The 14,816-nt window shown below is 56.4% G+C and overlaps 2 protein-coding genes across 2 annotated transcripts; one reads left to right on the forward strand and one right to left on the reverse strand.

The window, feature by feature from the left end:
* Window positions 1-9,280: 9,280 nt before the first annotated feature.
* On the reverse strand, window positions 9,281-12,726 carry CKB (creatine kinase B). The gene is made up of 8 exons (XM_029239722.1): window positions 12,654-12,726; window positions 12,143-12,347; window positions 11,777-11,931; window positions 11,571-11,703; window positions 11,049-11,220; window positions 10,182-10,305; window positions 9,767-9,956; window positions 9,281-9,671 (listed from the first exon to the last, which is right to left on the reverse strand). Exons 2-8 carry the CDS (start codon window positions 12,333-12,335, stop codon window positions 9,493-9,495), a joined length of 1,146 nt encoding a protein of 381 aa, XP_029095555.1. The 5' UTR covers window positions 12,336-12,347; window positions 12,654-12,726; the 3' UTR covers window positions 9,281-9,492.
* On the forward strand, window positions 12,334-13,373 carry LOC114903947 (proline-rich protein HaeIII subfamily 1-like). Its single transcript, XM_029237170.1, has 2 exons — window positions 12,334-12,687; window positions 12,789-13,373. The coding sequence occupies exons 1-2, from the start codon at window positions 12,334-12,336 to the stop codon at window positions 13,371-13,373; spliced, it is 939 nt and encodes a 312-aa protein (XP_029093003.1).
* The last annotated feature ends 1,443 nt before the right edge of the window (window positions 13,374-14,816 follow it).

The raw sequence follows: 14,816 nt of genomic DNA on the forward strand, positions 1-14,816 counted from the left end.
CTTGGTTATTGTTGTGACATAACAACATTTTAAGGTAACAACGAGAACTCTATAGCCTTATACCAGGACATACCAACATTTTAGAAACTTTATACAATTTTTAGAATGTCTATAGTAATAACATTCATCCATACAGTATATTTTTAAGTAGCTTTATGGCTCGTGTGATAATGCTTTCTATGTAATTCAGCATACTAAATAATACTAGTTTGGGACTTCCCTGGTAATCCAGCGGTTAAGAATCTGCCTTCCAACGCAAGGGACGTGGGCTCGACCCCTGGTCGGGAATGAAGATCCCACATGCCGCGGGGCAACTAAGCCTGCACATTGCACCTACTGAGCCTGTGCACCCTGGAGCCCACCCAACACAACTAGAAAGAAGCCTGCGCTACAACGAAAGATCCCACGTACCTCAACTAAGACCCGACGCAGCCAAATCAATCAATCAATATTTTTTTGAAAGTAAAATAAATAATCCTAGTTAAATATTTCTCTCTGCGATGCCTCAGGAGCCCTCTAAAGCATCCCAAAGTTAGCTGAAAGTCAAAAGAACTTTGATTAAAATTTGAACTCGGGAAGTTTGTCAAAAAGTTTTAATTAAAACACTTGATCAAGTAAGATCATCGGTCTCTGTGAGACAATACTAATTTCTTAACCAAAGTTACAAGAGATCTCAAAAACAAATACAGATCACTTAAAGACAATCTGTTACCAAAAACAACATTCCAAGAAAACTTTGTTCTCTTAACAGAAAGAAAAACCAAATCCAAGTCTTACCTTAGCTTACTCCCAACAAAATCCATTTACCCAACTAAATTCAATCCAATCTTAGAAAACCCTGATCGTGCATAACTATTTTCAGTATTTTTTTCATTCCTCACACCTTTTACTGAAAACACATATCTTAACTTTTGTTTTTTCCACATTGAGTTATTTTTCTTGCTGACAAATTTGCAATAGATATAAGGTCTAGTAAACCGAGGTTCAACAGAAGTATTATACTTAACATTGATGACACTAAAGACATGTCTATATTAAACCAACAAGCTTAAGCCACCTTCAATACCAGATGACATGAACCTGAAATTCATTCTGGCCAGATTATTTTCTATTTCTGAGCATTTATATATATGCTTAATTTCCTTTAAGTCAATTCAATAGAGCTCTTTTACGAATTAATTTTTGGCAATACCATACATCTACAACACACATATAGATACAAATGAGCACACAAACAAACTCAGAGGCCTCGTAGTTCCCATTCCAAAATTTGAGCCATGAGTCAGGTACAGCAATGTAAAATCCATCGGTCTACAGAAGAGGTTGGATTAAAATTGGGGTTCTGGCAGATGGAACAAATCAAGCTCACTTATCTAGATGGCTAAACCCTTTCTACTAATATTTATGGAAGGTGTCTAAGATTTTTATTTGTCCTTGGCAAGTTCCAAATTATTTATGCCCCTTTTCAAAATTTGCATTTTAAAAAGATGGCAGAGGGACTCCCCTGGTGGTCCAGTGGTTATGACTTTGCCTTCCAACACAGGGGGTGCGGGTTCGATCCCTGGTCGGGGAGCTAGGATCCCATATGCCTTGCGGCCAAAACATGAAAACATAAGAAACAGAAGCGATATTGTAACAAATTCAATAAAGACTTTAAAAATGGTCTACATCAAAAACTCCTTGGGGCTTCCCTGGTGGCGCAGTGGTCGAGAGTCCGCCTGCCAATGCAGGGGACACGGGTTCGTGCCCCGGTCCGGGAAGATCCCACATGCCGCGGAGCGGCTGGGCCCGTGAGCCATGGCCGCTGTGCCTGCGCGTCCGGAGCCTGTGCTCCGCAACGGGAGAGGCCACAACAGTGAGAGGCCTGTGTACCGCAAAAAAAAAAAAAAAAAACTCCTTAAAAAAAAAAGATGGCAGAGACAAGAGTTGCTGGTAGGACATTTGCATCTCACAGGCATAGGCAAGTTCCTCCTAGGTTTCCCCTTTGTTTAATACTTAACAAAAACTCTTAAGATAAATAGGGAAGGTTTTGGGAGTGGTAAAAGGATTGATGGGCTTTGGATTATTTTTGGAGCCACACCTCTGTTCCTGTAAAGACTTGATTTGTAAGACAAGGACAGTTTTTTGTTTGCTCTTTTAAAGAATTGGGTGGCTACCTCAGTGATACTGAAGGACTGATATACCCATTCACCTATGTTGGAATGTTTTACTTTTCCTTATTTAGCTTAGGGGAGAAGCCCTCCCCCAAAATTCCTATCAGGTATGATTAGTTTAGTCAGACCAGTGGCCTCACATTTTGGTAATCTATTTACACACAATTTGGGCGATCCTCCCTGGGTTTAAGAAATTTTTAAATTATGGCCCTCAGTCCGGCCTTTGAGGAGGCTTTCCTATAACCTCATGTGATCCCATTTTTACAGATAGCTGGACAATTTTTAGCCCAATTTTTTCACTCATTCCATTCCTATTCTGTAGGCACCCTCGGCTTGAATTTTATAAGCACACACAGTGGAGGCATTCATGGCATTACAGTGTCCGGATTTGCCCACTCAAAGGAAGAGTGATATTGGGAGTCTGGGAGCGGGCGAATGCAGAAGAAAGCAACCTTTGGTTCTAGCACTGTGAACCAGTTTAACAGCCCATAGTTTTAAAACTTAGATGGGGTGGAATGGAGACCTCCTCTCACTTGGGACTGAAGCATGCTCCCCTGGCCAAGAGTAATTGTTTTTCTTGGTGGATGCCTGGAATTTAGTGAGCAAGTCCATTTCCCAACAAGGGAATGGGGCACTCAGGCATGGGCAGCACTTGGTTTGGGGCTTTCCATCAATCCCCGTTACCTTAGAGGATTAGGAGGACAGGGGTCCAGGGAAATCAGCACAGAGTAGGCAGTCTCCATATCTAATAAGAAAATACCTTTCCTACCTGCCACGTCAAGGGTTACCCAAAGCTCCTCCAGGGAAGTGACCATGTGTCACTGGGGAGTTGGGGAGGGTCCTGGGTCCCCGGCCCTGTCAGTCTTTGGTCCTCTCAGCCATCATTGGTTTGAGAGCCCCGAGTCCCCTTCGGGACTGGGGGCAGTCCACTTCCAGTGGCCCTCTTGATCTATTGTGCAGGGTCCTGGTGGACTTTTCCCATACAGGGAGCATTCGTTCTTCCAGTGGCCCTGTTACCCACACTTAAAACAGATCCTTTCTCAGTGAGACAGTGGCTCTGATCTAGGCTTCCTGGATCCTGTCCTCACCATGGGTCTTTGCAAGGGTGGGAAACCCTGAGATGGTGCAGGGGTTAGGGCCTCTGCCAGTAACTGTGCTTTTTGCTGTTACCCCTGAATCCTTTTTGCCTCTTCAACCCTATCTGTATTGTTAAATATTCCACACGCCAAATCCATGAGCTGATTTATGGGGGTCTGGGGTCTCCAGCTCCCCAGACGGGGCATTAGGGGTAAATGGTCTGGAGGACTGTGGCCCCTCAGAATTGGAGGAGGTAGGAGTTCCTGGTTGTGGACCCCAGGGAAGCGGACTCATAAGGGGTCATCTAAAACATCGGGCTCCCGTGGGGGAAGAAGGCACTTGGAAAGGGGTGTGAGCCAGGCACACCCGGCAGGAGTTCTTTAGACCTGGATTATGGAATAGGGTCATGAACATTTGGATGGATGGGACTTCCCCTCCAGTTACCTTTCTTTTTTTTTTTTTAATAAATTTTTATTTTTTATTATTTTTGGCTGCGTTGGGTCTTCGTTGCTGCGTGCGGGCTTTTCTCTAGTTGTGGTGAGCGGGGGCTACTCTTCGTTGCAGTGCGCGGTCTTCTCATTGCAGTGGCTTGTCTTGTTGCAGAGCTCGGGCTCTAGGCGCACGGGCTTCAGTACCTGCGGCTTGCAGGCTCTAGAGCTCAGGCTCAGTAGTTGTGGCGCACGGGCTTAGTTGCTCCGCAGCATGTGGGATCTTCCCTGTGTCCCCTGCACTGGCAGGCAGATTCTTAACCACTGCGCCACCAGGGAAGCCCCTTTCCTTTTGCAAAATAAGTCCAGCTGCAAGATGGATTATAATTTAATGGCCCAATTTTTTTTGCCGGATCTCTTGGTCCCCTAGTTCGTACTGGGGCCATGCAGTATTGCAAAAGAAAATTAATTTCTTTTTTTCTTAAACCATCCTAAGTTTTCCCCAATTAGCTAATATGCATCCTAGCAGAGAGTCCTTCAGGATGCTTGTAGTTGCCCCCATTTCTTATTGGGATGTCTTGACATGACGGGGGTCTGATTGATCCTGGCCAGATGGTAGTCATTTGTCCTGGCATTCTCCCAGTGTCAACAGTGGGGTCCCTGAGAGCCACCAGCCAACCTGAAATCTGCCAGGTTGGTTAGCCTGAGGATGCCCCTTGGATTAGTCAAGGAAAGGAACAAGAGTCCCAGGGCCTCAATCCTTCAGAGATGGAGGGAGGAGACCTAGGCCCTGAGCCAACTAAACAGATTAACTTTATCACTGAAACAAAAGAAAGAGAAACAAATAGAGCCAGGGGCCTCCAAGGAGGCTCAAGGACCAATAGACAGTCCAAGAAGTCAGGAGAGGAGGATATAAGAGGAATCCAGGATAGGAGGGAAGGTGTGCGGCCACGACACTTCCTAAGGGAGATTCGTAAGCCCGCTGAGAAACGTGCTCGCCCGCTACCTCTGCTCAGGGATTGACGAAGTCCGCCTGTGAACCCCACGAGAGAAGTGCTCTTCCACACTTCCGCTCAGGGGTGTCTGGGCTCCCCACGAGATGTGACCCGTAAGAGGGAGCATGACGCCCAGCTTGGTATCAGTCGACGAGGGGGTTGAAATAAGGAGAATACTGAGTGGGACTAGCAAGGTGCATAGCAGGCAGAGTGCAGACGTGCAGAAGGGAGCCCCGGGTTGGACCGAGGTGGCAGATGGGAACAAGTCTGGGGGTGTTGGTGCCACTGCCGTCAGTCTCTGGTCACGTGTGTCCCATCCTGACTGAGTGCATGCTGGCTGGGAGGGGCCCAAAGCCAGGCTGTTTCTAGAGCCATTGGTCTCAGTTCCAACTAAATTCCTGGACCAGCAGGCACCAAGCCAGGCCTGACATTGCAGTGGGATGAGTGTGTAGCCAGGCAGGACCCCGCCCCAGTCCCCATTGCCAGGTCAGGAGTGATACTGGCTGTCACACGTGTGCACCAGGTTAAACACTTGAGGGTGTTCCACCTGCCGGGCTTGGGTGCCCCTTGTCTGAGGTGGCCTCTGAAGCATTTTCCCTGCAGCCACGGATGCTGCAAGAGCGTCTTGGAAATGTGCTCCTCTAGCTGGGCAGTTGCATGCCAGGCTCAAAGCCAGGGTTTTGCTACGAAGGCAGAAGGGGAGAGTGCACAGAGATTTATCGGCAACAGGAGGGGCTGGAAGGAGTACTCTTAACTTTTCTGGGTGTTAAGCTTAATTATTTAGGTTGAGCCTTAGATTTTGACAAGACCCCAACTCTGGGAAAGGTGTGAAAGTTAGAACTTCTGAAACCAAACAGAACATCTTCACAGATTTGGGGAGAAAGGTAGAGAGTCCAGATGCTGGGAATGGATCCCTGCAGAAAGCCTCTAGCCAGACTTGGGAACTGGGATTTTTGTCATCCAGTTCACATGTGAAAAGCCTCAACCCTCAGCAGGGTCAAAAAGCCTTGCTTCTCCAAGCTGAAATTCTGTCCTCTGTTCACTGGAAACCTCACAGGCAGCAAGATGACTTCTTGCCAATGAAAAGATCGTTTTCTTTGTTACCTGTGAAGTGAGTACGTGTGTGCCCCCAAGGGTACTTTATGGGGCTTTGGTGTAGGCACCACGCAGCTCCAAGTAGAAATGCGGGATGAAGGACCTTCCAGGCAACTGCCACCAGTTCAGCTACCGATAAGAGCAGCAGGTCCTGCACACTGGAGGTCTAAGATGTTCTGAAAAGTCAGAGCAGTGAAAAGAGCCCAGGACTTGGAACTGGGTGGGCTCAGTGGTGCTGACGCCTGAGCCAGTTCACTGTTTCCACCCCAGGGGTGGGGAGAGGCTTACCCAGAGCAAATGGGGGTGGTGGCGGTGAAGCCCTGCAGCCTCAGTGGTCTCCCACCAACTGGGACACAGTAGAGTGTTTTTTTTAAACCACTCAAAAAAAGAATTTGTTTCAGCTATTTATATAAGTAATATGTGTTCACTGTAGGAAGTTTGGAAAATAAAGTATAAAGAAGGAAATCACCTGTTACCCCACCACCCACAGCTGACTACTGTTGTTCAGGATTTTTCCATACGTGTTCTGTGTGGGATCCCAAGAGTACAAGCTGTTTTATAACCTGCTTTTACACTTCTGCTTTTTTTAATCATGTCACCATCTCACTGAGCTCTCCACGTTGCTGTCGAGGCCCGCGTGGCGCCACATCGAGGGAGGGAGGTGGCCTGGTTTTTTAACAACCCTTTATTGTTGGAGGCCTGACCAGCTGTTCCCTGTTCTAAGTGACTGCATCTCTTCGTTATCTCTGTAGGGCAATGGTTCTCGAAGCAGCTGAGGGCCAATTTGCCCCCCCCCCCCCGGGACATTTGGCAATGCCTAGAGACATTTTCTTTCCATTGTGGCAATCGGGGTGGGTGACACTGCTGGCATCTAGAGGTTGGAGGCTGGTGATAGTGCTGAGCGCCCGGCAGTACCCAGGGACCGCCCCCCATCCTCCCGCCAGCCGGCTGTCGGTGGAGAAGTTTCTTGGCTGGGCCCTGGCTGTGACACAGGTGTGATGCTCTCACTGGTGCTGATCGGAGCAAATACAGTGTGTATCATCATGTGGTGGGGCATTTCTTAGACCTTCCGTGTTTGACCGTGGTTTCAGGAAAATTAAAACCACCCTGTTTAGAGGTCTCTTGAATCCAGAGGAAAGGGGGAGAGGTTGTAGGGATCGTGGCTGAAGGGTCCATGGACTGCTGAACAGAGGTGCCCTTGCTGAGTGTACAGTCAGCTCTGTCTTGTCCTAAAAAAGAATTAATGCAGCTTACAGCTTACAAGCGTGCATTCAGTACAGCCAGGTAAAATAAATGAGAAAGTGAGAAGTAAAAGTGAGGCAAAGGGAAAACGGTGGAGAGGAAAACGAGCGGCCTAGGGAAGCAGCAGTGGGTTTGAGATGGCGTAGCTCTGAGCCTGTGGAAGACGCTTCCCCCCAGGGTCCCAGGGAGCTGTGCCCGCCCTGCTCGCTCGACCAGGTTTCTGAGAGCCCACGTGCTGTGTGTGCCCCACCCCAGCTGCAGGCGAGGGCAAGAGGGCGAGGCTTAGGCCACTCAGAGGGAGTTGGCTTCCCCTGCGCCAAGCCCTGAGAGGCCTGCGCAGGTGGTGAAAGGGAAGTGTTGGAACGTTCTCTTTATCAGGAAGTGACATGCCTGCCTGACCAGGGACCTCAGGTACCCATGCACACGGGAGGGTGGCTTCGGGACAGTCATTCCTGAGCCTGCGCCCCCGGGCTCAGTCCAGGCGGTGGTGAGGGGGCCTGAGCAAGCAGGAGGTCCTTCAGCTGGAGGGAGCACGGGCAAGGGCCCCGGGGTGGGCGCAGGCAGACAGGCCAGGAACCCTGCTGACCCCTCGGATGGTAGCGACACAGCCGGACTGGGCAGCTCCTGGGCCAGCTGGGGGAGGCCTCCCACTGTTCCCGCTCTCTCCTGAGCTGCCCTCAGCCTCCCCTCTCTGCAGGGCGACGCCTTCACAGAGAAGGGGCACACCTCCCGTGCCGTCACAGCCCTTTTTACCCTGAGTCTCCAGACTCTACTAAGCACTGTATGGCCTGGCCCAGCCCACACTGGCGGGAGGGGGACAGTGGCTGGAGGAGGAAGCTGAGAAAAGGGGCCCCCTGCCTGATGTGTGCCCCTGACCTGGAACTTCATGGCAACAGGGCCAGCCCAGAACTGGCCTCTAGCCCCCAGGCCAGTCAGGGACCCCAAGAGTGGGTGCAGAGACCCCTTCCCTGCCAGTCTTCTGCACCTGGGGGCCTGCCCCCTCTTATGCCCAGCCTATCCAGGTGTTCACTCACCCAACCTCTGGGCCCATGCCCCCTTCCCTGGCAAAGGCTCCTGAGAGCCCTCCCCAGCCTGGACACTGCCTGGATGGGCCCCTCAGACCAAGCCTGGCCACCGAGGCAGATACCAGGGCGCACCTCCTCCTCCACTGCCGCCCCACCAACCTGCTTGTCCTGGGCCTCGGGGTCCGGGTTGACAAGCTGCCCCTGGGACGTGAGAGCCCCCAATCCTCAGTGGGCAAGACTGCCCAGTCCAGGGCGTGGAGGCCATGCCTGGCTTCTCCCAGGTGCAGGATAACCTCAGGAGGACTGTGTGGCTGATGCATGGGGAGCTGGGCATCGCAGACCCCGATGGGGCTGAGGAACGGAAGGACAGAGGCGGCCCTGGCCAGCAGGGGGCAGCACAGACCGTCTGCAGAGCTGAGGAGCTGGCGAAGGAAGACGGGCCCAGGACCCCGGCTGGCTCACCCGTCCCACCTAGGGTGCCCACCCATGGTGGGGACCCCCGAGTGAGACCAGATGGGGACAGCAGCAGCCAGGAGGTGGCTGGAAAACAGACCAGAAAGCCATGTCCCGAACAGCCCCAACCTCCCTCCTGCTTGGGGACCCTCTGGTGGGGGCCTGCCATGGGGGGCCCAGGGACTGGGGCACCTGAGGGTTCTGGAGAGGAGGCTGCAGGGAGGAGGGGGACTGACGGGGCCCTGGGGCTTCCTGGAAGGGGCTGGAGGGCTAGGCTAGGGGCGGGCGAGGGGACAGTTCAGCCTAATGGGAGGCTGGGAGGGAAGGAAGGGGAGGAGAGACATTATTTAGGAGATGGAGTAGGTGTTGAGGTGGGAGAGGGAGCAGCTGCCTGCAAGAAGAAGAGGAAGAGGGTTTTGGGGGAAAAGGTATCAAGTTTCTGGGCTCCTGCCCTCCCCCCAGCGTCCACAGCTCCCCCAGGCTACAGGATGGGGCTAAGCAAAGTGCCGGGCTCCACGCCCCAGGCCCCAAAATCCTTTCGATGCTCAGGCTGGGGCTCTGCCACCCTGGAGCTCCTCCCCCTTCTTGTCCCTCCCCCACCAGCCCACCCCAGGCCTGCAGGGAAGCCAAGTAGACAGGATGGCGGAGAGGCTCATGGAACAGGACTAGGTGGGTACAGCAGGGTGCCTGCCTCCCGATTACTTACTGTCCCAGCTTACACTGAAGCACAAAGGGCAGACCCAAGACTCAGGCCTCAGAGCCGGGCTGCTGAGCCCTGGGCTGCCCCTGGAAAGGGGAGGCACCACTCAGACTTGGGGCAGGCCAAAACCCTAGTTTATTTCAGCATCAGCAACATCTCAGCCATCACAAAAATAAACTCTACCAAGGGCGACGGGAGTCTCTACGGCAAGGCTAAGGGCTCAGCCGCCAAACGGCGAGCCTCAGGGGTGCATGGTGGGCACTGCCCGGACAATAAGTTAGGAAGCAGCAGGGCTGGAGGTGGCGGCAGATGCAGGCCAGGGCTTCACTTCTGGGCAGGCACGAGGTCATCGATGGCCTGGCCCTGCTCCAGCCGCTGCTCCATCTCGATGAGCAGCTTCACGCCGTCCACCACCATCTGCACCAGCTCCACCTCCGAGAAGCCCAAGCGGTCTGCGTTGGAGACGTCAAAGATCCCGCCCACGGCAGCCGTGTCCACACCACCTGGGGAGACAGCCAGGTCAGCAGGCCTGGGTGGGGGGGGGGGGGTGGGCTGCTCCGGCAGAGAGGGGTGCCTGCAGGCGCTCCACCCCACTCACCTGTGCCTCGCTTCTGAAGCCGCAGCCGCTTGAGCACCTCCGGGAACTTCTCATGCTTGCCCAGGTGGGGCAACTTGATGTGCACCCCTGCCCGCAGCCCTGTGCCCAGGTTAGACGGGCAGGTGAGGATGTAGCCCAGGTGAGGGTTCCACATGAATTCGTAGTTCTTAGACTTGAAGAGCGTTTCAATCTGGAGGTGGAGGTGTGAGAGGGGAGGCCTGGCTGAGACATGCCCCAGGGGACCAGCTGAGACCCGGGAGCTCCCCGGCAGGACCCTGAGGCAACTGAGACCTGGACTCCCCAGGAGGTTAATGGGGCACCTACATCTCTGCCTGAACCGGGGGGCCTGGCCCTGCCCCCTCCCTGGCACCCAGCCCCCACTGTGCCAGCCCAGGTGGCGGGGGCCAGGCCTGACCTGGGTGAGGCCATTGCAGAAGCGGGTGAACACCTCCTTCATGTTGCCTCCCTTCTGCATGGAGATGACCCGCAGGTGGTCCTCCTCGTTGATCCACACCAGGAAGGTCTTATTGTCATTGTGCCTGGGGGAGGGGCACAGTCAAGCCTCCTCCCTGGACTGTGGTCTCAGGGCACATCCAGAAAACAAACTCTAGGGGGTCCCCAGACCGGAGGCACTTCCCAGGTCCCTGGGGTGCTCATCCCAGCTGTACCCAGGAGCGGGGGCCGCTGCCCGGACTCCAGCCCCGTCAACAGCCTGGGGGCACGGAGGGAGGCCAGGACAGCTCAGAGAGGGGACAGAAAGAGAGGCCTGAGCTGCTTCCCCAGCTTGCCCATCGGGTACTGTGTGGTCCCCACCAAGGGGATAAGGGGCAGAGGCAGCCAGCACAGCCCCCCTACAGGGGGATGCGCTGTAGCTGGGCGCGGAAGCCCCACGATACACGCACAGTGTGAACAGGAGCTTGTAAGCCCTCCTCCCCCACCGCCCACTCCAGGAAGCGTCTGCGTCACCCAGCACCTGACTGACTCCCCGCGGGGAAGCGGGTGGGAAAGGAGAGAAAACAAGTAGCTCCAGCTCCCCAGAGGGGGGTGGAGGAGGAAAGCCAACACGACTGTTCCCCCCACCTCTAAGATCCTGAGAGGCTGAGGCCTCTACTAGCCGGGGTCCTTCACTTACCTGCGAGGTGAGGTCACCTGCAAGGAGGCCTGGGTGGCACCAAACCCATCCCAGGAGTGCGGCCCCTCCCTCTTCCTCCTCGGCCTCGCCAGGGAGAGGACGAAGTGGGGGAGTGGGGACCCGCGGGAGGGGGGGTTGGGGAGTACGCACCAGATGCCGCGGGCATCCGGCCAGTCGCGGGCCATGCCTGAGGCCAGCAGCAGGGGCGACACAGGCTTATCGAAAAGGAAGTGGTCGTCGATGAGCTGCTGCTGTTCCGCCTCGGTCATGCTTTTGAGCGCATAGTACCTCCCCGCCAGGTCACCGTCCAGGCTCGACAGGGCTGCGGAGGGGCGCACTCAGGAGGACAAGCGGGTGGGCTCCTGTCCCACACCGCCACCACCCCTAGCGACACGGATCCGCCCCACCTGCCCGTGCCCGCTCGGCTTGGCTGGAGTCCAGTCCTCCCGGTCTGGGCGGCGGGCCGAGCCGGTGACCCGGCCCAAGCCGACCCTCGCCGGGCCCCAGGACGCTGTAGGCGCGGGGCTGGGCCTTGGTCCCTCCGGGAAACCGGAGCCAGAGCGCAGATAAGAGCGCGGCGTCGGCGGCGGCTCGGGTGACTAGTAAACAAGCCGGCAGGGGCCGGGACCGGGACCGGGACCGGGACCGTGGCCCGGCCGGCCCGACCCTTACCTTCGATGGCAAGCTTCTCGATGGCGCGGCGCTCCCCGCGGCTGCAGTGCGGGGGGAGGCAGAAGCCGCGGATGCTGCGGCCCGTGCGCACCCGCGAGCTCAGCACGTAGTTGGGGTCCAGGTCGTCGCCGCCCTGGGGGCCAAGCAGAGGTGAGCTCCGGGAGACCCCTCCCCAGGCCGACCCGCCGCCCCGGGCCGCCCGGCACCTGCAGGTTGTCGGGGTTGAGGTCGGTCTTGTGCTCGTCTGTGGGCTTATAGCCGCCGTGCCGATCCTCAATGATGGGGTCAAAGAGCTCCTTGAACACGTCGTACGACTCCTCGTCGCCAGCCACGCAGCCCACGGTCATGATATAGGGGTGGCCTGTGGGGGGGGGCCGCGGAGTGGGGACAGTGACGTCACTGCCAGGCCTCAGCGAGCCGCCGAGGACCCCGCGGCTGTGCGCGGGAAGAGGGCGCCCGGACTTTGGCCCGAGGGGGACTGGCATGGGGTGGGGGGGGCTCTGGGCCCTAGCCGCGGGTTGTCCCGCGGATACGGCGCTGGCACCCTGCCCCCGGGACTGGTGTGCGCGTACCTGGGTTGTCCACGCCAGTCTGGATGACGTCGTCCAGCGTGAAGCCGCTCGGCGTGCTCTTAGCGCGCAGCTCGGCGTACAGCTCGGGGGTCAGTACCTTGGCCATGTGATTGTTGTGGCCACTGAGGTCGGGGTACTCGTCCTCGGCCGGGAAGCGCAGCTTCAGCGTGTTGTGGCTGTTGGAGAAGGGCATGGCGGCGGCGGGCTGCGGGGAGACGCGGGGGTCAGCGGGCACCCGAGGCTCCGGGCCTCCTGGGGACCTGCTAACCACCCAGGGACCCGGGCACCGGTCGCCCGGGACGCGGCCAAGGTCAGCGGGGTCGGCACTGCGCGCAGGGGGCTACCACATCGCCCAGGACACCCGGCCTGGCTGGCGCGCCCGCTCCAGGCGGCGGGCCCCGGCGTGCCGGGAGCGCGCGACGCCGCGCCCCCCGAGCCCCCTCCATGCGCAGCGCCCCTGCCCCGGTGCCCCGCGACCCACCCCCACACCCCCGCCCTCGGGCCCACTCACTGAGCAGCCGGGCGGGGGCGGGGGTCCTCGGTCGGTCGGCAGCTCAGGGCGCGGCGCAGGCGAACAGCGGCCGCTCCGCGCTCCCGCGGCTCTTAAGGGGCACGACGCGGGCCTCCCATTGGCCGCTATTTATAGCCCATTCATTCCATTGGGCCGCGCTACGGGGTGGTGCCGTCGCTTTGTCCGCCGCCCGCAGCCCCCCAGAGCCCCCCCACCCCAGGCAGCCCACCCCGACTATCCCCTCGCCGGGACCCCGCGCAGCCCGCCTACCCCACCCCACGCCCGCCCCGGATCCCGAAGCCGGAACCTCAGGCCTTTGGACATTCTGGATCCCCACCCCCACCCCCACCCCGCCTGCCTCCTAGCGGGAAACCGAGGCAGGAGGGCCACCAGGCACTTGAGGACGCTTGGGCTTGTCTGCACCATGGCTCCTGCCCTCCCTCGTCTTGCCAGTCCCCGCGGTGGTCGCGGCGAGGGGCCAGGCGAGGGCGTCCAGGGCTTCCACAGCAGGTACTGCCAAACCCCCGCCGCCCCTCCTTCTCCTGCCCCGTCCGAGCTGGCCCCGAGCCGCAGACCTTCTCCAAGGTGCCCGCAGGCATCTCCCGGGCGGTCTTGGTGCAGGGCGAAGGCGCTCCGGAGGCGCAGCCTGGCTGCGGCCCAGCCCGGCGGCACCCTCGGTGCCTTGACCTTGGGCAAGTCCCCGGGCTTTGGGGCGTCTGAGCCAGAGACCCCCGGGCCCAGCCCCTCCTGGTTGATGCGGAAATACTCTGGCTCTGCTGGGGAGTGCACAGTCTCAGAGTCCCCAGACCCCAGGCCTGTGCCCTCTCTGCAGGGGACAGGTTCACCTCCCCACCCCACCCCCAAAGGCAGTCCTCAGAGACTTTTGGCAAAGACTGGAGGAAATGCTAACAAACAATAAGCACATGTGAGATTTAAAAAAAAAGAAAAGAAAAGACACTAAAAATCAGAATCACGCAAGTTAAAATAATGACTATGCCTTCCACTAGCCCCAGCACACCCAGACTGGCAAAAAAAGAAGATTGATACCAGCCAGTGTTGGCTGTGGGTTGGAATGTGGGGAGACAGGCATGCACACGCTGCCTGCAACTGTGAATTGCTACATCTTTTTAGGAAAGTAATTTGGCAGTATCTATTAAAATTTAAAATATTCATACTCCATGACCCAGCAATCACACTTCTAGGAGTCCAGCCTATAGACAGTCTCATTTCTCTTTGCAGATAGGCCAAGAGATGTGTAGTAGGAGAAACAAACACAAACAAACCCGGATATAACTCGATGCCCATCACTTGGGGACTGGCCGAGGGTAGGGAAGGCATCTCCCCAGTGTGGAATATTATACAGCTATTAAAAAGCGTGGATTGGCGCTTGTGTGGTTGATGTTCATCATACGTTGCTTTGTGAATGAAGCAAGGAAGGGGGAAGAGCCTTATCTATGTGTATATTTAACAAAATCCCTCCAGGACTCCACAGTGTGCTCTGTGGGCAGCAAGGCGAACACTGCTGCTGCTGCGGGAAGACTGGCTGTGAGCAAGCAGCTAAGTGAACAAAATATCATCCAGAGATGGGAGGAGACGGGTCCTGCCGAGGCTGGGGCAGAGCGGGCATTCCAGCGTGTCTGGTGCCTCTGAGGAATGGGCACTGGAGCAAAGGGCGAGCAGGTCCCTTTGCTTCTGCCTCTGTGCTCTGTCCCCCGATGTTACTGCAGAGAGACTCCTGCCTCTTCTCTTGCTCACCTTGGCGTGTTTTGACCTGCTCGCAGTCAGCATTTTTTAGACCCATGAAACAAGCCAAGGCAAAAAGGCAAATGGGTCTGGACTGGCCAGACAGCAGGTGTCCCTTAAGCCTGAAATTCCTGCGTTCTGTGCCCCCTGCAGCCCCTTCCCCTAATTTTAGAAATATCTGCAGCTGCCTTTCCCAAGTCTCCACCGCAAAGGCCTGATGGGCTCACGTTTCTGTTTCTAGAAACAGAGCTGCTGCTCCTGGAGGCCTATCTGGCTTTCAGACCCCAGCGGGTGGAGGGGTGGTACTCAGGGCTTCCTCTTTGTCTGTAGCCTCTGCAGCTTCCCAGAAGGCCCCCCTACCCTACCCTCAGGCCACCAAGGGCCTGACCAACTTGGGAGAATGGGGGCAGGAAAGGACCC

This window comes from Monodon monoceros, unplaced genomic scaffold, assembly GCF_005190385.1.
Source record: "Monodon monoceros isolate NGI ecotype Baffin Bay Population unplaced genomic scaffold, NGI_Narwhal_1 Super_Scaffold_21, whole genome shotgun sequence".
NCBI classification, from domain to species: Eukaryota; Metazoa; Chordata; class Mammalia; order Artiodactyla; family Monodontidae; genus Monodon; species Monodon monoceros.